Source organism: Rhinopithecus roxellana, chromosome 3 (assembly GCF_007565055.1).
Source record: "Rhinopithecus roxellana isolate Shanxi Qingling chromosome 3, ASM756505v1, whole genome shotgun sequence".
NCBI lineage: Eukaryota > Metazoa > Chordata > Mammalia > Primates > Cercopithecidae > Rhinopithecus > Rhinopithecus roxellana.
In genome coordinates this window covers 86315814-86342785 of record NC_044551.1, presented here as the reverse complement: position 1 = coordinate 86342785, position 26972 = coordinate 86315814, and the positions used below count along the sequence as shown (strand labels likewise).

Sequence of the window (26972 nt, the reverse complement as noted above, 5' to 3'; positions counted from 1 at the left end):
AGTTTAATTAGATCCCATTTGTCAATTTTGGCTTTTGTTGTCATTGCTTTTGGTGTTTTGGACATGAAGTCCTTGCCCATGCCTATTTCCTGAATGGTACTACCTAGATTTTCTTCTAGGGTTTTTATGGTATTAGGTCTAACATTTAAGTCTCTAATCCATCTTGAATTAATCTTCATATAAGGGGTAAGGAAAGGATCCAGTTTCAGCTTTCTACTTATGGCTAGCCAATTTTCCCAGCACCATTTATTGAATAGGGAATCCTTTCCCCATTTCTTGTTGCTCTCAGGTTTGTCAAAGATCAGATGGCTGTAGATGTGTGGTATTATTTCTGAGGACTCTGTTCTGTTCCATTGGTCTATATCTCTGTTTTGGTACCAGTACCATGCTGTTTTGGTTACTGTAGCCTTGTAGTATAGTTTGAAGTCAGGTAGCGTGATGCCTCCAGCTTTGTCCTTTTGACTTAGGATTGTCTTGGCAATGCGGGCTCTTTTTTGGTTCCATATGAACTTTAAAGCAGTTTTTTCCAATTCTGTGAAGAAACTCATCGGTAGCTTGATGGGGATGGCATTGAATCTATAAATAACCTTGGGCAGTATGGCCATTTTCATGATATTGATTCTTCCCATCCATGAGCATGGTATGTTTTTCCATTTGTTTGTGTCCTCTTTTATTTCACTGAGCAGTGGTTTGTAGTTCTCCTTGAAGAGGTCCTTTACATCCCTTGTAAGTTGGATTCCTAGGTATTTTATTCTCTTTGAAGCAATTGTGAATGGAAGTTCATTCCTGATTTGGCTCTCTGCTTGTCTGTTACTGGTGTATAAGAATGCTTGTGATTTTTGCACAATAATTTTGTATCCTGAGACTTTACTGAAGTTGCTTATCAGCTTAAGGAGATTTTGGGCTGAGACGATGGGGTTTTCTAAATATACAATCATGTCATCTGCAAACAGGGACAATTTGACTTCTTCTTTTCCTAATTGGATATGCTTGATTTCTTTCTCTTGCCTGATTGCCCTAGCCAGAACTTCCAACACTATGTTGAATAGTTGTGGTGACAGAGGGCATCCCTGTCTTGTGCCAGTTTTCAAAGGGAATTTTTCCAGTTTTTGCCCATTCAGCATGATATTAGCTGTGGGTTTGTCATAAATAGCTCTTATTATTTTGAGGTACGTTCCATCGATACCGAATTTATTGAGCGTTTTTAGCATGAAGGGCTGTTGAATTTTGTCAAAAGCCTTTTCTGCATCTGTTGAGATAATCATGTGGTTCTTGTCTTTGGTTCTCTTTATATGCTGGATTACGTTTATTGATTTGCGAATGTTGAACCAGCCTTGCATCCCAGGGATGAAGCCCACTTGATCATGGTGGATAAGCTTTTTGATGTGCTGCTGAATCCGGTTTGCCAGTATTTTATTGAGAATTTTTGCATCGATGTTCATCAGGGATATTGGTCTAAAATTCTCTTTTTTTGTTGTGTCTCTGCCAGGCTTTGGTATCAGGATGATGTTGGCCTCATAAAATGAGTTAGGGAGGATTCCCTCTTTTTCTATTGATTGGAATAGTTTCAGAAGGAATGGTACCAGCTCCTCTTTGTACCTCTGGTAGAATTCAGCTGTGAATCCATCTGGTCCTGGACTTTTTTTGGTGGGTAGGCTATTAATTGTTGCCTCAATTTCAGAGCCTGCTATTGGTCTATTCAGGGATTCAACTTCTTCCTGGTTTAGTCTTGGGAGAGTGTCAGTGTCCAGGAAATTATCCATTTCTTCTAGATTTTCTAGTTGATTTGCGTAGAGGCGTTTATAGTATTCTCTGATGGTTGTTTGTATTTCTGTGGGGTCGGTGGTGATATCCCCTTTATCATTTTTTATTGCATCTATTTGATTCCTCTCTCTTTTCTTCTTTATTAGTCTTGCTAGTGGTCTGTCAATTTTGTTGATCTTTTCAAAAAACCAACTCCTGGATTCATTGATTTTTTGGAGGGTTTTTTGTGTCTCTATCTCCTTCAGTTCTGCTCTGATCTTAGTTATTTCTTGCCTTCTGCTAGCTTTTGAATGTGTTTGCTCTTGCCTCTCTAGTTCTTTTAATTGTGATGTTAGAGTGTCAATTTTAGATCTTTCCTGCTTTCTCTTGTGGGCATTTAGTGCTATAAATTTCCCTCTACACACTGGTTTAAATGTGTCCCAGAGATTCTGGTATGTTGTATCTTTGTTCTCATTGGTTTCAAAGAACATCTTTATTTCTGCTTTCATTTCGTTATGTACCCAGTAGTCATTCAGGAGCAGGTTGTTCAGTTTCCATGTAGTGGAGGGGTTTTGATTGAGTTTCTTAGACCTGAGTTCTAGTTTGATTGCACTGTGGTCTGAGAGAGAGTTTGTTATAATTTCTGCTCTTTTATATTTGCTGAGGAGTGCTTTACTTCCAATTATGTGGTCAATTTTAGAATAAGTGCGATGTGGTGCTGAGAAGAATGTATATTCTGTTGATTTGGGGTGGAGAGTTCTATAGATGTCTATTAGGTCCGCTTGGTGCAGAGATGAGTTCAATTCCTGGATATCCTAGTTAACTTTCTGTCTCGTTGATCTGTCTAATGTTGACAGTGGAGTGTTGAAGTCTCCCATTATTATTGTATGGGAGTCTAAGTCTCTTTGTAAGTCTCTAAGGACTTGCTTTATGAATCTGGGTGCTCCTGTATTGGGTGCATATATATTTAGGATAGTTAGCTCTTCCTGTTGAATTGATCCCTTTACCATTATGTAATGGCCTTCTTTGTCTCTTTTGATCTTTGATGGTTTAAAGTCTGTTTTATCAGAGACTAGGATTGCAACCCCTGCTTTTTTTTGTTCTCCATTTGCTTCGTAGATCTTCCTCCATCCCTTTATTTTTAGCCTATGTATGTCTCTGCATGTGAGATGGGTCTCCTGAATACAGCAGACTGATGGGTCTTGACTCTTTATCCAGTTTGCCAGTCTGTGTCTTTTAATTGGAGCATTTAGTCCATTTACATTTAAGGTTAATATTGTTATGTGTGAACTTGATCCTGTCATTATGATATTATTTTGCTCGTTAGTCGATGCAGTTTCTTCCTAGCCTCGATGGTCTTTACATTTTGGCATGTTTTTGCAATGGCTGGTACCGGTTGTTCCTTTCCATGTTTAGGGCTTCCTTCAGGGTCTCTTGTAAGGCAGGCCTGATGGTGACAAAATCTCTAAGCATTTGCTTATCTGTAAAGGATTTTATTTCTCCTTCACTGATGAAACTTAATTTGGCTGGATATGAAATTCTGGGTTGAAAATTCTTTTCTTTAAGAACGTTGAATATTGGCCCCCACTCTCTTCTGGCTTGTAGAGTTTCTGCCCAGAGATCTGCTGTTAGTCTGATGGGCTTCCCTTTGTGGGTAACCCGACCTTTCTCTCTGGCTGCCCTTAAGATTTTTTCCTTCATTTCAACTTTGGTGAATCTGGCAATTATGTGTCTTGGAGTTGCTCTTCTGGAGGAATATCTTTGTGGCGTTCTCTGTATTTCCTGAATTTGAATGTTGGCCTGCCCTACTAGGTTGGGGAAGTTCTCCTGGATGATATCCTGAAGAGTGTTTTCCAACTTGGTTCCATTTTCTCCCTCACTTTCAGGCACCCCAATCAGACGTAGATTTGGTCTTTTTACATAATCCCATACTTCTTGCAGGCTTTGTTCATTTCTTTTTCTTCTTTTTTCTTTTGGTTTCTCTTCTCGCTTCATTTCATTCATTTGATCCTCAATCGCTGATACTCTTTCTTCCAGTTGATCGAGTCGGTTACTAAAGCTTGTGGATTTGTCACGTATTTCTCGTGTCATGGTTTTCATCTCTGTCATTTCGTTTATGACCTTCTCTGCATTAATTAGTCTAGCTGTCAATTCTTCCACTCTTTTTTCAAGATTTTTAGTTTCTTTGCGCTGGGTATGTAATTCCTCCTTTGGCTCTGAGAAGTTTGATGGACTGAAGACTTCTTCTCTCATCTCATCAAAGTCATTCTCTGACCAGCTTTGATCCATTGCTGGTGATGGGCTGCGCTCCTTTGCAGGGGGAGATGCGCTCTTATTTTTTGAATTTCCAGCTTTTCTGCCCTGCTTCTTCCCCATCTTTGTGGTATTATCTGTCTCTGGTCTTTGATGACGGTGACGTACTGATGGGGTTTTGGTATAGGTCTCCTTCCTGTTTGATAGTTTTCCTTCTGACAGTCAGGACCCTCAGCTATAGGTCTGTTAGAGATTGCTTGAGGTCCACTCCCGACCCTGTTTGCCTGGGTATCAGCAGCAGAGGTTGCAGAAGATAGAATATTGCTGAACAGCGAGTGTACCTGTCTGATTCTTCCTTTGGAAGCTTCCTCTCAGGGGTGTACTCCACCCTGTGAGGTGTGGGGTGTCAGACTGCCCCTAGTGGGGGATGTCTCCAGCTAGGCTACTCAGGGGTCAGGGACCCACCTGAGCAGGCAGTCTGTCCGTTCTCAGATCTCGACCTCCGCGTTGGGAGATCCACGGCTCTCCCCAAAGCTGTCAGACAGAGTCGTTTGCGTCTGTACAGGCCCCTGCTGCTTCCCCTGTTGGTCTTCAGCTGTGCGCTGTCCCCAGAGGTGGAGTCTACAGAGACAGGCAGGCTTCCTTGAGCTGCTGTGAGCTCCACCCAGTTCGAGCTTCCCAGCGGCTTTGTTTACCTACTTAAGCCTCAGCAATGGCGGGCGCCCCTCCCCCAGCCTCGCTGCTGCCTTGCGGATAGATCGCCGCAGACTGCTGTGTTAGCAATGAGGGAGGCTCCGTGGGCGTGGGACCCTCCCGGCCAGGTGTGAGATATATTCTCCTGGTGTGCCTGTTTGCTTAAAGCGCAGTATTGGGGTGGGAGTTACCCGATTTTCCAGGTGTTGTGTGTCTCAGTTCCCCTGGCTAGGAAAAGGGATTCCCTTCCCCCTTGCGCTTCCAGGTGAGGTGATGCCTCGCCCTGCTTCAGCTCTCGCTGGTCAGGCTGCAGCAGCTGACCAGCACCAATTGTCCGGCACTCCCTAGTGAGATGACCCCAGTACCTCAGTTGAAAATGCAGAAATCACCGGTCTTCTGTGTCGCTCGCGCTGGGAGTTGAAGACTGGAGCTGTTCCTATTCGGCCATCTTGCTCCCCATCTGCACATTTTCTAATGAATCTACTCTCTATGCCTTTGCAGCCTAAGGGCTTTTGGAACTCAGAAGCAAGACAAACCATTCTTATTTCTCTGCTCTGCACCATTACATCCTGTCCTCAAAGCAATGAGGCATCCTGGCCCAGTTTAAATGTGAAGGAAGGGCCCAGTGAGAGAAAGGGAACCAGGTTTAGAGGTAGGTGGATGGAAACAGTGAACAATATTTTAAACGTATTATCTTAGCATCTTTGAAGAGAAAAGTTGCTTTGTAAACCTAAAGAAATATCAGATCAACTTGTCTGGTCAAGCTCTTGTCTTTGACCAGAGCATATGTATCATTTTTTTTTTTTAATTTTAATTTTAAAACTTTTTTAGTTTTAATTTTTTTTTCTTTTCATTGGGAACACAACACATGTATCATTTTGACTGCTTTTCCTGTACTCAGCCTCCAAGAGGGCAGAGGTCATGTCTGTCTTGCTCATTGATGTATCTCAAGTGTCTAGCACAGTTCCTGGTGAAGGTAGGTGCTCCAACAATTTCTATTGATAAACAAATGGGTCAAGGACAACACACACACATACACACACACACACACACACACACACACACACAGAGAGAGAGAGAGAGAGAGAGAGAGAGAGAGAGTAGCTGGTACTTATGTTAACTGTCCAGGATTTAGTATGTACCTGCTGGGAATAGGTAGGAAGCATGAACCTAATCTGATACTTTCATTGCTATTTTTTTCAACATGTAGAAAAGAATCAGAATGACTTTCTCATGAACACCATGGGAAGATGGGAGTTCTTTAGTCTGTCCTCCTTCAGAGGAAAGTAGCAAACAGCACACAACTAGCTCTCATGACTTGAGCTGTGTCAGCCCTGGTGCTGAGCTTGCTAAGCCACACACTGATGCCTGCAGGCAGTTACAGGCAGATGGTAGGTGCAGAGTTTGATTTAGATGGACTCTCTTGAGTTTCCTTTCGTCCTTTAGATCCCTCAGTACTGACAGTTTGCCAGTTTCCCATTTTACCTATCATAGTTGTGGACTAAAGAAATTTTTTTACATATTTCTATATATTTGGACTTCTTCCATGATGTGCCATTGTTCAAGTTGCATCATTAGTTATGAAATATGACATCTGTCTTCTAAAGCCATTTATTCTCCTGAGTTTGACAATACAGCCTGGCTTTGTGAGGAAGGAGCCAGCTGGACGACTTCTGGCCCTTCTTTGTAAAAGCTCATTAGCTAATGTGGCAGCAGATGTCCTCCAAACGCTCTGGCTTATGGCTTGCCCAATAGCCTGGTAATTGATTCCAGGGGCCTCAAAGAGGCTGATTTTGGCAGCAGAGGTAAATACAGTCTGGATGTAGGTGTGGGAGGTGGTAAAATGGTAAAACTATCAGCCTTTATCATAGCGCAGACAATTAGGTTTTGTTGGGGAGATTGTCTTTGAAGATAAAACCCTTGGCTTAAGCAGAAGCAGCAAAAGAAAGGCCTTTAATGAATTCCTACAGCCCTCTACTGGCCCTCATCATATCTGAGGCAGCAAATAGATAAAGTTTAAATATTTTTTTCCATTGTCTTAATATTCTGTTAGGATAATTCCCCAGTGGCCCACTTTGCTTTCCTGGCATGTCCTCTTGTACTATTGTAACTTGCAGCTACAAGTACTTCAAAACAGTAGCTTTGGGACAAATAAGACAGATTTTCCCGTATTTTTTTTTTTACCCCCTTCCCTAAGATAAGAGAGTGCTAATAATTCTCTAAGTTATAGCATATGTCAAGGTTTTAAATTAACACATTAATAAAGGAACCAATGGGGAAGATATAAGAAGAGTTCCCTCAGGTTCTTGCAGGAAATGTGTATGTGTGTGTGTGTGTGTGTGTGTGTGTGTGTGCATGTGTGTGACTAGCAAAATAAAAAATGTTAGACTAAATATGAATCTGGTTAACCTTCTACAAGACAATAAAAGTATAACACCTCTGTAATACTTTTGGAATAATTTCCCTACCAGGCTACAAAAACCCTATTCATATCTGCAAACTACCTTAATTTCAGGACTGCAAATCACCGTGCTTTATCAGTTATGAACTGTGGGTCAAATATCCTGTGACAACAAAGTACCATTTCTCAAGAAAGGAAACTAGTTGGAAACTGCTGTCACCTGGCCACTCAGAGTGATGCATTAAAGTTTAAGAAGGCTGCTCTAGAGGAATATTTTAAAAATCAAGCAGTTGCAATTTTTACACTTTCCATGTTTGAGATATATTTTACTTTCTTGATACTTGCCACATGCCACAATAGGGTCAGGGGTAAGCCCAGGTCTCAGCCCTCAGAATGATCCACTAGTTCTAATCACCAGGCCTAAAATGACTAAATCTTTTCAGCGAGCTCCAGGCAGGCTGTCTTCAGCCAGTTCAGTGCAGTAGGTATCTTCTCCTGCTTCTAGGGGAGGTTCTGGAATTAGGGTTACTGTAGGAAGTCAGCAGGTAGCTCAGTTTGGGACCTGGTTCTGCCATGGTATGTACTGGAGCTTGACATGGATTATTTGCATTAATCCTCAATAAATTCAGATGAGGAGAGGCAGCACCACCCTCATTTCTCAGAGAAGTGCCCAAAAGCATGTGACTAGAAAGCACAAAGATGGGAATGGAAATCAGGCATGATTCCAAATCCCTTCTTCCCTCTGTGTGGTCTTCCATCACAGAACCACTAAAGCTCATAGCTTTCTGATCTAATTCTTCCAATCTCCTTTTACTTCCAAATTTTTTTTAATTCATTGATATATTGAACTCTTACAACCTTCATTGCTAATGAAGAGAAATCCTGTCAGATTTACTAATAATCGACATTACCTTGATACCATTAACTAGCACCAATAATCGACTCTTCAAAACTCCTTTGTACTCTGAGTACGCAGCTCTGAGTTCTAGCTTATCATTTATTACCGTTTTGAAAGTAGCTTCTCCCATTATCTGCTTCTCCCACTTGAAACCACCTTCTGGGGAAAAAATGAGAAACTGTGTCTTGTTTATGTTTATATCCCCAGAAGTTAGTAGAGTCATTTACATATATTTAGAGCTCAATACATGTTTATTGAACTAAACTAAACCAGTAGACATGCAACTGCATCAGGAAACTCCCCAATTGTAGGACCCAATTGTCCAAATTAACCTCTAATATAAATCCATCATTATATGCATATCCTTATTTTTTTCCATAAAATAAAACTACCATTCCATTGCACAGTGGAGGATTTATTTCACATATCAATTCTTTCAAATGAGCAGGGGTCTTCTGCTCTACATTCTTCCAACTGAGGCAACCAGTAATGCTCAGCTGAACAAAAATTTGAAAGATAGAGGCATAAGTGATAAGATAATTGAATGGCAATATGAAACCCTTGATCTGTTTACAAATGATAGTTTCAAAAAAGGAATGTGTCTGTCATAGGGTTGACTTAAGTCAGGGGTTCTAAACTAAGGGCCACTTTTCAACCTCCTTCCCTCGGAGATATTTGGCAATATCTAGAGACATTTTTGTTGTCATAATGGGTTGAGGAGCAGACTTAATACATTCTTATTGGTTGATTGCCTGGCTTGACGCATGACTTCTGATACCTTCTGCATCTCCACAAATGAATAGTCATTGTCTAATAATAACCAGAGGCACCGCAAAGCCCAGAACATTCTTCTGAATCAGTCATAGAGTATGGCTGTTTCAGGACCTTCTTTTTCTCTCAAATTCTGGGCACTTCACCGTCACCTGTCAATTTTCTGTTTATGTATATGCTCATCACACATAACTAGATCATAAATTTCTTGCTTCCAGAGACTATATGTCTTACTTCACTGTGCCCCATGGGCCACAGTTTCTTATAATTCTGCCTTAAAACACCTCAGCATTCAGGACATGCTAAGGATGCTTTATTTTTGGAATGCAATGATTAGATTGTTGATCCTCCATAAATAGTCTCTATGTTAAATTGAAACTAACCAGAATATGAAGTGACCAAAATCATCTATTCTCTCACTAACTTGAATAAACTAGGATTCATGGTACTTGGCATTCAGGTTTGTGTTCTTGAGGTCAGGGTAACTCAAGATGTAACTTTAGATGTTTAGGATTAGAGAGGAACTCCTTTAGTTCTATTTTCTTCCTTGATTCCCTAGCTTGTGAAGATATTGTACTTATCTGAGAAATAAAATAGAGACTTCACTCATATACACACAAAAAAAATCAAAAACAAAATTGAAAGCTGATCTGTTCAGCTAGATAAATTGTGGTTGTTAGGCATGATAGGAGTTTGATGTTTAAAGAATTTTGACAGGAGGATCAGCCCTACATAAGTTTGTGACATATGTAGAGGATATATCCGGCACTCAACTCTTTAATTCCCTTGACATCCTATAGTATGTCCACCGTCCCCTCCCCCCCCCCCATGCTATCTTCCCACCTTTATCAGAAGTCACTAATGTCTGCACCAGAAGGAACATCTGAGGAACAGTTACTACTTTGGTGCTGAGTAATTTCTTGCCCATACCAGGAACACGTGTATTTTAAAACAGAAACTCAAAAAAGGAATAACTAATAATCGGATTTTAAATATTGGATAATTAGGGTGGGATAGATTTTGAGGAGCTTTTCCTCAGTATCCCTCAAGTGACACTATGTTTAAGCCTGAGAAGATAAAACAAGCACCAAAAAGACCTCAGGTTGGAGTCCTGTGAAATGAGAATAGGAGTTTTAAAAATTCATGTGTAAGCTTTTGTTCTCATTATTTCCTGTTCCCAGCTATCAACTGGGAACAAGTACCTTGAGCTTCTAATAGAGGAAGAAAGACAGCTTTTGAGAGTGTTTGGCCTTTGCAAGCTTATGTCATCCTGGGAAGCTTAATAATAGAGAAACTACAAGTCATTTAATTTTATTGCTGCCATAAATTGGTTTTCTTTGGGGCTTTTTCTGGTGAGAAATTTAAGTTCAAAAGCAGTCTAGAGAATGCACTTTGGAAAGGTCACAGTATCTCTGATGGTAGCAATACTTAGTAAGCCCTTGCTATGTGTGTGGCCCCATCCTGAACACTTTCTATTTTCAAACCATGACCCTACGAGTAGGTTACTCTTCTACTATTACCTCCATGTTCTGGGTGAGGAAGCCCAAGGTCTCAGCAAGTAAATGCTAGAGCCAAAACTTGAATCCACATTCCCTGGCTGCGTGTTTTTCAGCCTCTTGCTGTATTTCTTTTCCAATCATCTCCAGGCTGCCTCTGCTGTCTTCAGGGAATTTTCCCACTGAAGGGGAGTGTCTACGCATGAGGAAAATGAACAATAATTTGCTAAATATGCTAACACAGCTTTTCTTGCTTTCCAGGTTTCGGAGGTGCCCTGGGTTACCTTTCGGGTGCTATAGACTGGGCCCATCTGGAACTGGGAAGACTGCTGGGTACAGAATTCCAGGTCATGTTCTTCTTCTCTGCGTTGGTGCTCACTTTGTGTCTTATTGTTCATCTGTGCAGTATCTCTGAAGCCCCACTTACAGATGTTGCAAAGGGCATTCCCCCACAGCAAACCCCTCAAGACCCTCCATTGTCATCAGATGGAATGTACGAGTATGGTTCTATCGAGAAAGTTAAAAATGGTTATGTAAATCCAGAGCTGGCAATGCAGGGAACAAAAAACAAAAATCATGCCGAACAGGTAAAGATGCAACATTTTTTTCTTTACATGGGAAAAATATTCTTGCTCTTTGTTCTCTTCTTTTTTAAAAACATTCTTTGTTTTGTGCGTTTGTTTGATGTGAAGAGTTTCATGGAGTCTGACTGAATTCCCAAATCCCCAGTAGCTATCATCTCTTGGAATTAAAATTTTATATGTCAAAGAAAAATGTCTGCATTTTCCTCTGGTCATCCTGTCTCTTACTCCTCTCAGAGCATCCAACCAAGGAAGATGAAGCCAGTTGAGAAAGGTTAGGCCTCAAGGGAAGGCTAAAATTATCCTTAGGCCAGAAGAAATATCCTCTTAGATTAGGATCATAAATTAGAAATTTTTTCCTCTAAATGGTAGCATCCTTGGGTTGGTGTCTGAGTTGGGCATATTGAATTTACCTGTCATGAGTTGACTGGATATTTTAGTTCATTTTCAGTGAACTGCACAGTGAATTCATCAGCTTAAAATCTGAAATAAAACTCAACTAACTGCCAGAGGAATGAGAACACATTCAGATGAAATGATCAGAGAAGAGACTAGAATGAAGCTGAGCAATAGAGTAGCTAATAATCCCATGGGATTATTTAAATTAAAATAAAAATAAAATTAGAACTTCATTTCTTCAGTTGCTTTAGCTACGTTTCAAATGTTCAAAGGCCACATAGGCTTATAGCTAAAATATAGGACGGTGCAGATGTAAGACATTCTCATCATTGTAGAAAGTTCTATTGGACAACACAGAGGAAGTAATTGCATTTTCCTTCAAGCTAAAATTGAATGCTAAAACCTCAGGGATATAGAACAAAGGATTCCTTGATTGACAAAAGGTTGTAGAAGACTTAAGTTCAATTCTTGGTTCCTCTAGCTGCTGACCTGTGTTATTCATTCAATGAATCACAAATAACTACTTGCTATAGGGTAACCTAAAGATTAAGAGCGCAGTGCTTAAATCCTGGCTATATCATCTCTGGATTGCATGACTTTGGGCATTTACATTTCTGTTAAATGAGAAAATGATTCCATCTACCTACAAGGGTTTTGTGCAGGTTGCAGGGGCTAATCCATGTAAAGTTACTTAGAGTGTTTGCTACCACATAGTAAGCTGTTGGGTTTAGGTCTTGTTATTATGACCCTGACAGAACACTGAGTGCTTTAAACACAAACAGGGAACACAAATCTGGACTCCAACAACTTTCAGATAAGCTCAGTAAATCTCACCTTCCTGTGAGGTCAGCTTCTCTTGTTGGCTTGGCCAGTCTATTTTCTAGGATTGTTAGGATGTTCAACTAAGATAAAGCATGCAAAGACACTTTTTCAAACTTCACATAAGTATATCAACACATTATAATCATTATTCATTTAACAAACAGCTTGGGGTACTGAGTATGTGCAAAGCGCTGTACTAGATATTTGGGGACCATAAAACTGACAAATGTCCAGTCTATATGCCCAGGAATTTATAGCCTAACAGGTGGCATAAGTCGTTTGTATCATGACTCATAATCCATGATAGAACATGGTAAATGCTATAGAAACAATGTATCAGTTCAGATCTTTTAAAAAGGCACCAAGATAGGATTTGACATGTAAGAGAGTCATTGGAGAAAACAGCATGAAAGATGAAGTGGAGAAAGTAGAAATAGGAAGGGAAAGTATTTGACGCAAGTCAAATACCTGTGAAAGGAGAAAGGAAAGGAAAGAGGGTAGGGTAGGAAGACTCTCAGATGCAGTGAAGTTCCAAGAAAGCTTCACCCAGGCCAAATGGGAGTCCTCCAGCCAAAGTTGCTCCTTAGAGGAGTCCCAGCTCTTGTAGGAACAGGCTAACACTAATACCCCCCGTCTTGCTTAGTCCCTATCTGGGAACAGCCAGGAAAAGGGTGACCTTGGCAGGAACAGGTACAGGAACAGAGTTCCTTGGCAGGAACAGGAGCAATGGATCCAGAGAGGCAGCATTCGGAGCTATCGATCAACTGTGTTTTCTCCAGTAGGTGACCCAAAAGGCACATTTCCAAGGTGGCCACAAATGGCATAATAACAACTGCTTTTAGTTTTAAAGAGGGAAGGATTGTGCCTAAATAAATGGAGAAAGGCGTCATGGAGGTGATCACCCCTGAGTTCTACCTTGAATGTTAGTTAGGATTTGAATAGAGATTTTGGGGGAAAAATAATTCTGACAGAAGAACATCAGCAAAGCCACAGATATAAAAAAAAATATTTTAAAAGTGTGAAGCATATTTGCAGAAAGTATAAGTGGTTCCGTAGATCATAGAGTTTGTAACTTTAGAACTAAAGTTAGGAAAGCAAATTGGAGACAGATTTTGGATGCTTTTGAATGCCAGCATAAGAACTAAAATTTTATTAGGTAGATGATGGAGGTCCATCAAAACTAGTGGGGCAGAGGACTCACTGATGTTAGCTTTTTTTTTTTTTTTTTTTTTTTTTTGGTTAGTTTTTTGTTTTTGATATTAATCTGGCTGCTGACTACAGGAAATAAAGAGGAGGGTGTATTTGGGTGAACAATAAGATTTCTTGGAATGAGTTGCACTGTGTGCATGGTTCATTCACTTGTACATTATTTTATTTATTCAATAGTTATTAGTTACCCCTGCCAGACCCAACGCTGAGCATCAGAAGACTGTAGTGAACACCAGAGCCCTTGTTCTACCCCATGGAGTTGTCACCTAGCAAAGCGTGCCTATGTGTTATTTTGCTTTCTTAATCAAAGTTTAATTTTTGAGTAATTTTAGATTTCCAAAAAAGTTGCAGATAGTAGAGAGAGTTCCTATCTATGCTTTACCAGCTTCTCTCTTATGTTAACGTCATGTACATTTGTTACATTTGTTAAAACTAAGAAATTAACACTGCTTCAGTACTGTTAGGTAAACAGCAGATTTATTTGAATTTCACCGTTTTTCTACTAATGTCCTTTTTTTAAAAAAAATTTTTTTTCATAGGTTATTGGGGAACAGGTGGTGGTTGATTACATGAGTAAGTTCTTTAGTGGTGATTTGTGAGATTTTGGTGCACCCATCACCTGAGCAGTACACACTGCACCCAATTTGTAGTCTTTTATCCCTCATCCGCTTTCCACCCTTACCCCCTGAGTCCCCAACATCCATTGTGTCACTCTTATGCCTTTGCATCCTCATAGCTTAGCTCCCACTTATGACTAAGAACATACAATGTTTGGTTTTCCATTCCTGAGTTACTTCACTTAGAATAATATTCTTCAATCTCATCTAGGTCACTGTGAATGCCATTAATTCATTCCTTTTATGGCTGAGTACTATTCCATCATATATATATAAAATACTTGTGCACTCATGTTTACAGCAGCACAGTTCGCAATTGCAAAAACATGGAACCAACCTAAATGCCCATCAGTCAAAAAGTGAATAAAAAACTGTGAGAGATATATATGTGTATATATGTGTGTGTGTGTGTGTGTGTGTATACACATAATATGTATGTCACAAGAATGGCAATAATAAAAAAAAAGATGTTGACGTGGATGCAGTGAACAGGGGACACTTCTACACTGCTGGTGGGGATGTAAACTTGTACAACCACTATGGAAAACAGTGTGGAGATTCCTTAAAGAACTGAAAGGTATCTCATTGTGGTTTTGATTTGCATTTCTCTGACGGCCATCTCACATCAGTGAGAATGGCAATCATTAAAAAGTCAGGAAACAACAGGTGCTGGAGAGGATATGGAGAAATAGGAACACTTTTACACTGTTGGTGGGACTGTAAACTAGTTCAGCCATTGTGGAGGACAGTGTGGCATTTCCTCAAGGATCTAGAACTAGAAATACCATTTGACCCCGCCATCCCATTACTGGGTATATACCCAAAGGATTACAAATCATGCTCTATAAAAACACATGCACACGTATGTTTATTGCGGCACTATCCACAATAGCAAAGACTTGGAACAACCCAAATGCCCATCAATGATAGCCTGGATAAAGAAAATGTGGCACATATACACCATGGAATACTATGCAGTCATAAAAAAGGATGAGTTAATGCACTTTGTAGGGACATGGATGAAGCTGGAAACCATCATTCTCAGCAAACTATCGCAAGAACAGAAAACCAAACACCGCATGTTCTCACCTGGGAATTGAACAATGAGAACACTTGGACACAGGAAGGGGAACATCACACACTGGGGCCTGTTGTGGGGTGGGGGGAGGGGGGAGGGATAGCATTAGGAGATATACCTAATGTAAATGTCGAGTTAATGGGTGCAGCACACCAGCATGGCACACGTATACATATGTAACAAACCTGCACTTTGTGAACATGTACCCTAGAACTTAAAGTACAATAAAAAAAGAAAAAAAAAAGAACTGAAAGTAGAACTACCATTTGATCCAGCTATCCCATTCCTGGGTAATATCCTTTTTCTGATCCAATCTAGGATACCACATTACATTTAGCTAAGTGGTTTACAAAACTAAAAACTGTACTTTATTTTAATGGTATTTTAAGGATTTTTTTTTTTTTTTTTGCTACTTATAGTCAGTAGAAAACCTCATTTTTTTGTATTCAGTCATGTATATGAATAAAAGCAATACATCTTAGCTCTTAATTATAAAATTCTGTAAGTAGTTTTTCCTTGAGATCAAGCGCTTCCTCCAGTATTGTTTACTCTGTTCATTTGCTTAACATTTTTCCAAAATAAATGCAAAAGTAAACTTCAACACTGCTTATGTTTGAATTGGCAAAATGGTTGACTATGATCTGCTGAAAGAAGGCCTCATTCTATCAATGTGACTGCCTTGGAGTTGAGTTGCCACAGCACATCAACCTGCCTCTCCCCATGCCAGTTGATAGGAGAATGCAGTTGAAGAGAGTAATCTATTCATCTGACTCCAACAGTAGCTCCTATTTTAGGATGAGTGCAGTGTTTTCCATAACTATAAGAGTGCAAGGAGGAACTATGAGGTCATTGGGATAAAGCCTTCATTTTACCTCGATCACACAAGTAGAGAAAATATGAGATTTTATGTCTCCTAATGCCTGGATGCAACCCTCTTTCCCGACACCAGGCTGCCTGGTGGATAATACCTATACTCCTTGCCCTTCCTTCACCAACAAACCAGAACTCTAAGATTCCTAGTTGGATTGGAGCCCTTTGTGCATTTATGCAGGACAGCCAAAGAATCATGGAATATCTATATGATAAAATTCATGCAGTCATTAAAAATGTATGTTTCTGAAGATTTAATAAAAATATATCAGGTAAAATATACACTACATACACAAAACAATCTTTATTTTGGGAGAAAACAAAGCTGCATACATAGAGGAAAAATGGAAAGGAAATATACCAAAAATGGAAAGTCTGGATGATAGGCTCACAGGAAGCTTTAATTTTCTATTTTTAAATTCTGCAATACATCCAAAATGTCTACAATAGATAAAAAATAAGGAAAAAAGTAATCAAATAATGTGAAAGCAAAAATTTTAAAATAATGTGGTGGTTTGGGGAACAAAACAAGATGGGGTTTTACTAAAGGTAAGTATATACTTGGTAACAGGTAACACCTTGATAGGTTATCTGCCTCTTTGATGTTCCCTTAGATAGACTGGGACTCCCCCTCCAAGAGTTGCATAGGCAGGGGTTGTCTCATCCACTCAGAGGTTGCTGTGAGGATCAAATGAAATCAACTGAGTGGAAGCCTTTTGAAAGGCATGGAACTCCCACACAAATCCAAAAATAAATACAACAGATACAATGAACTTTCTAGTAGGGGCCACATAAAAAATTTTGTAGGCTCTGAATGATTTCGTTATTTGGTTTAAAAAACAAATTGAGACCAGTGCAGTGGCTCATTCCTATAGTCCCAGCAACTCATGAGGCCGAAGTGGGAGGATCCATTGAGCCCAAGTGTTTGATGCTGCAGTGAGCTGTGATCATGCTGCTGCACACTTGTTGGAGCAACAGAGTGAGACCCCACCTCTAAAAATATAAATAAATAAGCAAATAAAATAAGACAAAAAGATAAAGTAAGAACAAAGCACAGAGTAATACATCTTACTCTCAAAGCCATGGATTTGCACTTCTCTTCCAAATGTGTGCCCTGGGAGGTCTCCAGTTAAGCAAAAGAAGTCTGCACATTTCCAGGGTCAGGGCCAAGGCTGCAGGGCTGTTATTGCTTGCCAAAGACATTGCTTTCCAAAATAAGGGTGGCTGTGTAATTTAAGAACAAATTTTTCTTTTTTAATGGCAAGAGGGCTGAATTATTTCATGAGTTTAAACCAGATCTCATAAAATCTATCTCCAATTCCTCCATGCCATCAGTTGCTCCCTTTAACATTTAAAAAGTCTCCTTTTGAGGGCACGTTTGTGAAGTTTTCTTTCTCCCTGATAGACTCTGTACCTTTTTCGCTTGTAAATTCATCACCACCCAGTCTACAGCTGACAGTGGTGCAAAATAAATGCAGTAAAACAACTCCCGAGGTTTCAGAACGATTAAAAGGGTTTTACAAGCGAATTGATGAGTCAGGAATAATATGCCAGCTGAGTTTTTATTCTGAGTTACAATATACAAAGGGGCTTTGAATATTTACACTCCCAGCTTTTACAGAAATACTAAGCACATTTTGAAAGCTCATGTTTATTTTTAGAAGAAAGGACAAATTAGGCTAACAATGAAAGCAGGCTGAAAATTATGTATAAGTCAGAAGCATATATTAATATTTAGAATGAGGCTGAATACTTGGCCAGATTCACTTTCTCAGTTTTACATTTTTGGAAAGAGAGGAAGGAAAGTGAAGACAAACCATTTAGTTGGAGGCATGAAAACTAGGCTGTTGTTTCTTGGGCTATGTTGTTAGCTGCTTCTTTCTGTGGTTGAGGAAAAAGTAGTAATTCTGAACTTCATTTCTGTTATAATCATTTATTTTTACAGGTACCATATTCTACTTGCAGAAAAACAGTTATTTTCCTTCAATCCAGGGAAATGCCTGTAGTGTTTAACACTTATTATCAGAAAATGACTATAGTTATGGTCAGTGGGCTAGATACTGCAAGACTGATGAATTTGAAAAAGTCAACTTACACAACAAAACTAAAATGGGTGAATATAATTTTCCACAACAAAGAAGTAAAATGCATGATTGTATAAGGTTAAGAAGTATAAAAAATATGTTGTTACAGTTAAAATAGAAAATCTCAGTAGACTGTCTTATAAACTAGCCAGTACTCAATGTTATGATTCAGAATAAATAAAAATATGACAAGAAAGACCCATTACCAAATCTCGTCTGATGTTTATGGTCTCAGTGTCTTCAGGGAAGCTAATCACTTAATATTCCCAAGGTTTCTTTCTTCTCTTATATGACAAGATGCTAAAGGCTATTATCATTCTTGGTATTTCAAAACAATTGCATCAATAGTTTAAAGTTTCTCATTCTCTCAATGTTTCTGAAACCAAAAAAACTATAGCTTCTGGTTTTAACCTAATTTAAATCTAAATTAAATAATCACAGGCCTATATATTCATTTTTTTACATATATGTGTGTGGGATGGGCCTTCCTAAAGTCAATGGAAAAATCGAATGAAAAGACAAAATTTAAAAAGAATAAACTTTATTTCTTAATATAAGCTCCATTGAGTTCATTGCTTTCTTTTGTAAGCAATGATGCCAGGCATTTAGCCCATCCCTAAAGAACTGGGGATCCTGGAGATTTCGCCATGTCAATGCAGTCTTTTTTACATTATTAGCTGAAAAACCACGGGTGCCCTTCATAGATTTTTTAAGATTATGAAACAGAAGTCAGAAGGAGCTAAATCAGGACTGTAGGGTTGATGCCTAAAGACATTCCATTAAAACTATCACAATATTGCCCTTGTTTGTTGAGAGGAATGAGCAGGAGCATTGTTATGGTGGACAAAGACTTTCTGGTGAAGTTTTTATGGATGTTTTTCTGCTAAAACTTTGGCTAACTTTCTCAAGACACTCTCATAGTAAGTAGATATTATCAATCTTTGGCCTTCCAGAAAGTCAAGATGCAAAATGCCCAAGCATCCCCAAAAAACTGTTGTCATAGTCTTTTCTCTTGACCTATCTGCTTTTGCTTTGACTGGACCATTTCTACCTCTCAGTAGCCATTGCTTTGATTGTGCTTTATTTTCAGGATCATACTGGTAAAGCCATGTTTCATCTCCTGTTACAACTTTTTGAAGAAATGTTTCAGGATCTTGATCCTACATGTTTAAAATTTTCCTTGAAAGCTCTGCTCTTGTCTGAAGTTGATCTGGGCACAATACTTTTGGTACCCATTGAGTGGGAGGTTTGCTGAACCTTAACTTTTCAGTCACAATTATGTAAACTGAACCAACTGAGATGTCTATGGTGTTGACTTTTTTTTCTGCCACTAATTGTCAGTCCTTTTCAATTAGGGCATAAACATGATTAACTTTTTTATTTGCAAATTGATGTGGATGGTCTGCCCCTGAGGACTTCATCTTTAACACCACCTGGTTCCTTCCTAAAATGAGTTATCCATTTGTAAACTGCTGATTTCTTTGGGACATTGTCTTCATAAACTTTAAAAAAGAAATCTGTGATTTCACCATTCTTCCACCAAAGCTTCGCCATAAGTGATGTTTATTCTAGCTTCAATTCTAGTAGAATTCACGTGGCTCTGTTAGGGGCCCTTTTCAAACTGTTGTCTTACCCTTCTTGGTGCCTCAAACTAAATCTTCTTCAGACATACTATAGCAAGTTAGTATGAGTTTATTTTGCTTCAAAAATTTTTTTGAAATCCATACATAATTTTTTCATAGTATGCATTTTCCATTAACATATTGAAGACCCCTCGTATGTGTGCGTGTGTGTGTGTATAAATATATATATTTGAGTTCTACATTGTTCTTACTTCTAACTCAATTAGGGCTCATTAACATGTTTCTGCTATCATTAGAATCCAGAGAAATAACCTGGGAGGAGACAGCTGGCTAAGAACAGGGAGCTGACTGGCTCTCTGTATTAATGCTCTAATAAATAAAAAATTTTCACAAACTTAGCTGCTTAAAACAACAGCAGTTTATTATCTCACAGTTCCATAGATCAGAAGCCTGGGTGAGCTGCACTAGGTTTTCTGCACAGGGTCTTACAAGTGTGAAGTCAAAGTGTTAGCAGAGCTGTATTCTCATCTGGAAGCTCAGTGGGAAAAGACTGCCCCTAAGCACATTCAGGATGTTGGCAGAATGCGGTTCCTGTGGTTTTAGGACTGAGGTCCCTGCTTTGTTGTGGACTGTTGGCCTGGAGTTGTTCTCAGACACTAAATGTCACTCTCAGGTCCTTTTCATGTGGCTTCCTCCACCTTCAAAGTAGGCATTTCTTGTGCTTTGAGTTACTCTGACTTTCCCTTCTACTACCAACTGGAGAAAATTCTGTACTTTTCAAGGGCTCATGGGATTTGGTTAGGATCACCCAGGTAATCTCCCTTTCAATTAACTTAAGGTCAGCTGACTAGTTACCTTAATTATTAATATATCTGCAAAATCCCTTTGCCATGTAACAGCACATAATCACAGAGATGACATTAGGGGAACATGATCATGACAGACATCTTGGATTTGCCTACTGTGCTCTCATAGTTAAGAGACCCAAGAATTATAATCATCTAAGAGCTGGCTTATGACTGTGAGCTTTGTCCTTGTGCAACAGTTCTGTCATTCAGAGATAGGATGCTCAATGTCTCCTACACCTTGGCCTGAAGTTAGCATCATTCCCATTCCCTTTGCCCTTGGGTCCAAAGCCTCATTCTGGGCCTGAAACTGCTAAGCCATCACTCATGGTTAACAGAATACCTCCTGTGAGTCTGCTCCAGGGAAACCTAGTTCCATGTCCAGGAAAAGTGACACTTCATGTGATGGCTGACTGACAAATACATAATATGGCTGTGTGCTCTGGCTCCCTTAGCTGGCTGAGTTTCTGCAGCGAAGGTCACACCTCTGTTTCATGTTTTATTTCAGACTTGCAGGGAAATGACATTAAAGTCACTGCTGAGAGCACTGGTGAGCATGCCTCCTCACTACCGCTACCTTTGCATCAGCCACCTCATTGGATGGACGGCCTTCCTGTCCAACATGCTCTTCTTCACAGATTTCATGGGCCAGGTAATGAACGTGTCTGTGCACACACTCACTGTTACACATCATTTACTCTATTAATACCTGTTGAGGTTCTTCTGGGCTATCCTCTAGGATTGGCACAGTGAGAATGTAGGAAAGAGTACCATCAAGAAGCTGGCTTACAGACAGGTCTAGAAACATGCCATTACACCCTAGACAACTAGAGGACACTACAGAGCCTGCTAGTATCTAATCAAATGCAACAAATAGGGCAAACTGATGTGAGCCGTACCAATCATGGCAGGGCTCAGGCTGGGCATGGTGGATCATGCCTGTAATCTCAGTACTTTCGGAGGCCAAGGTGGAAGAATCATTTGAGGCCAGGAGTTCAAGCATGCAGTGACCTATGATTGTGCCACTGTACTCCATTTTGAGTGACAGAGCAAGACCCTGTCTCTTAAAAAATAAAATATAATAATAACTACAAATAAAAAAGTGCAGTATGGTCTGGGCCTTGAAGGGTTAGTAGGAGTTAGAGGAGTATGAGAGAGGGAGAAAACATTCCAAGCAGGAACAGGAATGGCCCATGTGGAGGTGAGTCAGAAGCCGATTGACTGTAGCAGAAGATGAGTGGTGGGATTGCCTAAGTAAGGTGGGACCAGCTGTGAGATGGAAGGAGGAATGTTAAGGATGCGAGAGAGTGTTGTTGAGACCTGATGCAGCAAGCATTAGATTTCTGATAGGTCCTTGAATGAAGATGTGATAGGATGGAAGGGGCGACTTGGTCATGACAGCATCAGCTCTGTACTCTAGAAAGGGTCCTTCAGGCAGGGACCTTTGCTCCCCAGGGGTGGAGAAGCAAAGTGCATGAGAATGGGTTCTTACTACATTGCATTTGTACCTCAACAGCCTCCAACCTCTCTTTCAGATTGTGTACGGTGGGGATCCCTATAGTGCACACAACTCCACAGAGTTTCTCATCTACGAAAGAGGAGTCGAGGTTGGATGTTGGGGCTTGTGCATCAACTCCGTGTCTTCCTCACTTTATTCTTGTAAGTTTTTCTCTCTCCTAAGGATGTCTTCTAAAAGTTTCTGGTCTAGCACAACTTGGATTTGATATGTTTATGTGTATTCTCTGCTGTTTAAAATACCAGATTCTTAATAAATCTATGGACGTCAGGAAAAGCTATTACCTTAGAAAGGACCATAGGAAGCATCCTTTTATCATCATGAATTCTAGGTGTCATTTTCCTCACTGATTACTTTGCACTTGGAATCAGTGGGTTCCTGATCAAGTTTCTCTGGAAAATAAAAGGGAATCTTTACAAGATGAAGTGTTGGATGGATGAGTCCCAGCAAGTTCATGTTCTACTGGAGCAAGATCGTTGGTGGCATTTCATAGACAGGCGTATCAGATTTGTAGACGACACAGAAGAGAAGCAATGTTAACATAACAGGTGACAAAGTCAGCATGCAAAATGACCTTAGCTTAGATGTGTAGCTGGGTAGGTTATAGGAGCACCACACCAGGATTGGGGACATCTGGCTTTCCTTCCCAGGTGCCAGCTTTTCTGAGCCTCTTAACCTCCACTCACCTAAGTTGCAGCTATAAAGACACTGAACAAAGGGATTTCTGCTACTGTCTTTACATAAGTCCAAGTGGCTGGGCTACAACTCCAGGGCATCTCACAGGCTGCATTGTACTTGTTACTGTATGTGGATATCTCCAAGTTGTATATATATTGAATTAAGTGAAAAGTCTGGCCTGAAAAATGTATGCAGTTCTCCTAATTATAAAGAGCTCTTCTTCTGCAAAATTGTAAGAATAACTGACCCCCAACTCAGGGCTTTGGGCCTTGGACAGGTCCAGAGGACAGCAGGGATATGGCCTGGGTGAAGGAAGTGAGAAAAGATGGGGAGAATCCCTGTTACCATTCTCACAGGGACTCACTCTGTCACCGTCAGCCTGCTGCTTGTGGGGAGAAAGGGTGGATGTATGTGAGGGCCCCTTCCCCTTCCCTTTACTCAGCCATAGCACAGCAGGAAACCTGCCTCAAGATCTCTTAAACAGTGAGCACAATTGGGAAAAGGGGACCTCATATAAACATGCAAGAAGTTGATGAGCCCAATAATCACATAACCACAACATTCATTATGTTAAAATTTATGATACCCAAATAGTAGTGCTTAAAGCTTACATTTATTTAGCAAACTCTTTTCTTCCTCTTGGAGTATGCAAACTAAGAAAAATTCTAGGAGGAAGATTTCAAGCACTTAAAATAGAATAAGAGAATGCTAGACTAAAAGGGTTTGGTAAATTATCCATCTTAAGTCCTTCATGATTTCAAGGGCTGAGGGGACTATTTACTACTACACTCATTCTTTTTTTTGTCTGTTTTTCTTCTTTTTTAAAGACAAAGTCTTACTCTGCTACCTGGGCTGGAGTGCATGGTGTGATCATGGCTCACTGCAGCCTCAACCTTCTGGGCTTAAGCAAGTCCCAGCCCTCTGAGTACCCAGGACCACAAGCACATGCCACTGTGCCTGGTTTATTAATTTAATTTTTCTTCTTTTTTTTTTTTTTTTTTTTTTGGAGAGACAAGGTCTCCCTACATTGCCCAGGCTAGTCTCGATATCCTGGACTTAAGTGATCCTCCGCCTCAGCCTCCCAAAGTGCTGGGATTACAGGCATGAGGCACTATATCCAGCCCTACCTTCATCTTTGTAAGGAAAAAAAAAAATGTGTCAATCTAAACTTCTTTTTCCTCAAGGAACCCCTACTAGATAACATTCCATCAGTCTTGTCTACATAAATTTCATGGCGTTTGAAACTTTAAAGCATGTTATTTTTAGGTCACTCCTAGTTAAAAGCCTTTCTAGTTACAAAAGAAATTATTAGTTGAATAGTTTTCCAAAGTTGTATTAATGTATAAATCTACTGGATCCCTACCATTGTAAATTCAAATCAGCATTTTATTTATAAAATACTAGCCAACTCTGCTCAAGGATTTTAGGGGCTCTCCATGCCCATAGGATAAAGTCAAATTCCTGAGCTTTTCACAGTTTGACCTAGTTCATACTTTGCCCTCTTTCACTCCCATGTCAATTAACTACCGTCAGTGACCCACTATGCAGACTTTCTCATTTCTGTGTATTTGCACTGCTTTTAGTTTCTTCTACCTGAACTGTTCTTTCTACTTCCCCAACTAGACAACTTCTAATAATGGTTTTATACCCAACTAAATATTACTTCCTCGGTGAAATCATCCAAGTTTTCTTCTCCCTGCACCTCAACCCACTCTAGGCAGAATCAATCCTTTCCTCTCCTTCCAGAGCTCATGATATTACCCTCTATTTTGGACTCATCACGTAACATCAGGAGCAGATTCAGAGTTTCTATCCATGTGGAGGTTGGCAGGACAATCTGGCTGCTAAGGTGGAGAAAGATGATAGGGACTTGTTTCCAAGCTCCTTTTGTAGACAGCAGGTACACGTATACCAATTAGAATACCAACACTAGGTACTAAGACATGCCCAATTGTTTATACCATAATATACTAGTCATAGCTGGTGCTTAAATCTATAATTTCCCCCCAGTCCTGAAGAGAGGCATTGTGTGATGATATGACTACCACTGGGTATCAGACCCATCAGAGGGCAATGCAAGCTTGGCCGTGAAGTTCATTGAATTATCTTTGTGAATAAAGTATTCTTTGCCAGACTTTCAGTCTTTGTATTGAAGTTACTTATGTTTCTAAATACCTCTTTATCCTACTTTGCCTTCTCCTCTGCTGGCATACACACTTGGATAAGAGCATTTCCCTAATGGGTGTTGATGGTATCTTTTAGGTATTGAGACACCTTAGATTACATTTTCTATATAAATATAATTATTAAGCAAGCAGAAACTTATCTAGCTTTATTCTCATTTTTTTTATTCTCAACTTTAGCAACAGTCCTCCAGGCATAGTATAAGTTTAATAGAGGAAGCAATGTTGCCCACTTGTCATTTTCAGAGCTTTGTCTTCAATCAATGTGAGACAGTGTTTAGTTTCATAATTGATTCGAATGTACTAGAAACAAGGTTGCTTGTCTACAGATGTAAGTCCAATAATTATATGAATAGATATGGAAAGTTTCATTCTTGAATAGCCACATTTCAAGTATCTGTTATTTATCCCCTGATTCTTGTGTTCCAGGAGAATGGGGCAGGGGAGAGATGAGGAATGTGTGGATTAAAAACAACCGATTAAGAAAGGAAGAGAAAAACAATTTAGGGATTTTTTCTTGCCATTGTGGAAAACCTTGTAAAATGTTTTAAAGCAGAATTTTTCATTTTTAAAAATTAGCTGTACCACTATACTGATACAAGCAAGCCAAGCTGACCTGCTAGAAGAGAAACCCAGTTAAGAGTCAACTGTCTCCAGCTCAGCCTGTTGCAGTAGCAACAGCCACATTAATTGGATGTTTTCTACATGCTAGGCATTAGGCTGGGTGATTTCATGGAGGCTTCATCTCACTTGATCCTGCCAACAACTCCAAAAGATGGTTTTACTATTCCCAGTTTTCAGATGAGGAAGCTGGGATTTTGAGAAGCCAAGGAACTTGCTTACCAAGAGTTAGGGAGCCAGCGACGAGGAGATGCTGGGTGCTGTGGGAGCCCATTACCAGCCTGGGAAGGACTGGCAAGTCAGGGAAAGTGTCTTCAGATAGTTGCACATCATTTACCTCCTTCTCAGGTGTGCAGACTCTATTCAGGTGGGGACTTAGATCATTCTGTATATTTTGGTTGTTTCAGTTTTCCCCAACCCGACGTTGGGTCATAGGACCAAGATAGGCCTGTGTTATTTTGGTCCTATGGGGCTACAGCCCAACTGATTCAGAATAACCCATACTTTTCTTGCAGCCCCAGGTTCCCATAGTTAGGTCAGCTTTTCCACCACCTTTCTCACTTCTTTTTGCTATCCAGCTGTCTGCTAAACAGTGCCAGACTCTTCTTTTAGAAAAAAAATCAGCCTAGCAAGGCAATTTCAAGCTGTCCTTTATGCAAAGGTCTTTAAAATGGTTCCAAAAGCCAGCTGTTTCCAACCCACAGATAAGAGGATTCTTTTGTTCCTGGCTCAGTATCAAAGGATGTCTAAAAAAATGAATCTTCAGAATAAAGGATTGTCTGAAATTGTTAAATGTTGTGAGGCACTGCCAGCTGTAATTTCTCCCTCTCTTCTTTCCACAGACTTTCAGAAATTTTTGGTATCTTGCATTGGATTAAAGGGTCTTTACTTCACGGGATATTTGCTGTTTGGCGTGGGGACAGGATTTATTGGGCTCTTCCCCAATGTCTACTCCACCCTGGTCCTGTGCAGCCTGTTTGGTGTAATGTCCAGCACCCTGTACACTGTGCCCTTTAACCTCATTACTGAGTACCACCACGAGGAAGAAAAGGAGGTGTGCTGTCGTTGAACCTCTGCCTTGGGTAACATCCAGACTCATCTGAAGGCTGGGGAGGATTTGGTAGCAATGTGTAGAGCAGAGCTGGAAAATAAGGGTTCTTGAAATGGCAGCAGTCAAATGCCCAACCAACTGCAATCACGATCTGGTACAGGCATGCCAAAGCCCAGGGCAGCCAGCTCTCCTGTCCTTACTCTCAACCCCTGCTCACTTAGGGAGCTGTAGGGCAAGGAGTGTTACTCCCATTTTTCTGATTAGAAAAAGAAGGCTTGGTGAGGCGGAGAAACCAGTCCACAATTACACAGAGACAAAAAAGGGGGACCCAGGTCTTCTATAACCACTTCATAGGTCTCCCTGGTGCACCTGCAGCATTTCTGGATACCCACAATAAGGGTCTCCCTACCTGCAGAGGTGCATGGTGGAATTTCTCGGCATTATTTGTTGAGGGTAGGAAAGTCCTAGGCAATGGAGTCCAGATTTTAGTAAGTCAGACCCTATGTGCGAGAAGGAAAGCTGGAATCATGGGTGGTAATCCCCACTTTGCTGCCCTGAGCGGAACCTGCGCCGTTTAAAC

General features: G+C 40.2%; 1 protein-coding gene across 2 annotated transcripts in view; it reads left to right on the top strand.

The window, feature by feature from the left end:
* Positions 1 to 26972, top strand: part of SLC45A2 (solute carrier family 45 member 2) — a 54015-nt gene that overhangs the window by 25019 nt on the left and 2024 nt on the right. Inside the window, exons 3-6 of one of the 2 annotated variants that reach the window (XM_010384106.2) lie at positions 10517 to 10842; positions 20852 to 20995; positions 21879 to 22002; positions 26184 to 26395. In XM_010384106.2, coding sequence (XP_010382408.1) covers positions 10517 to 10842; positions 20852 to 20995; positions 21879 to 22002; positions 26184 to 26395 — 806 coding nt within the window. Of the gene's footprint in view, positions 1 to 10516; positions 10843 to 20851; positions 20996 to 21878; positions 22148 to 26183; positions 26396 to 26972 lie in introns of those variants that run through there. The other variant, XM_010384107.2, reaches the window with a different exon arrangement.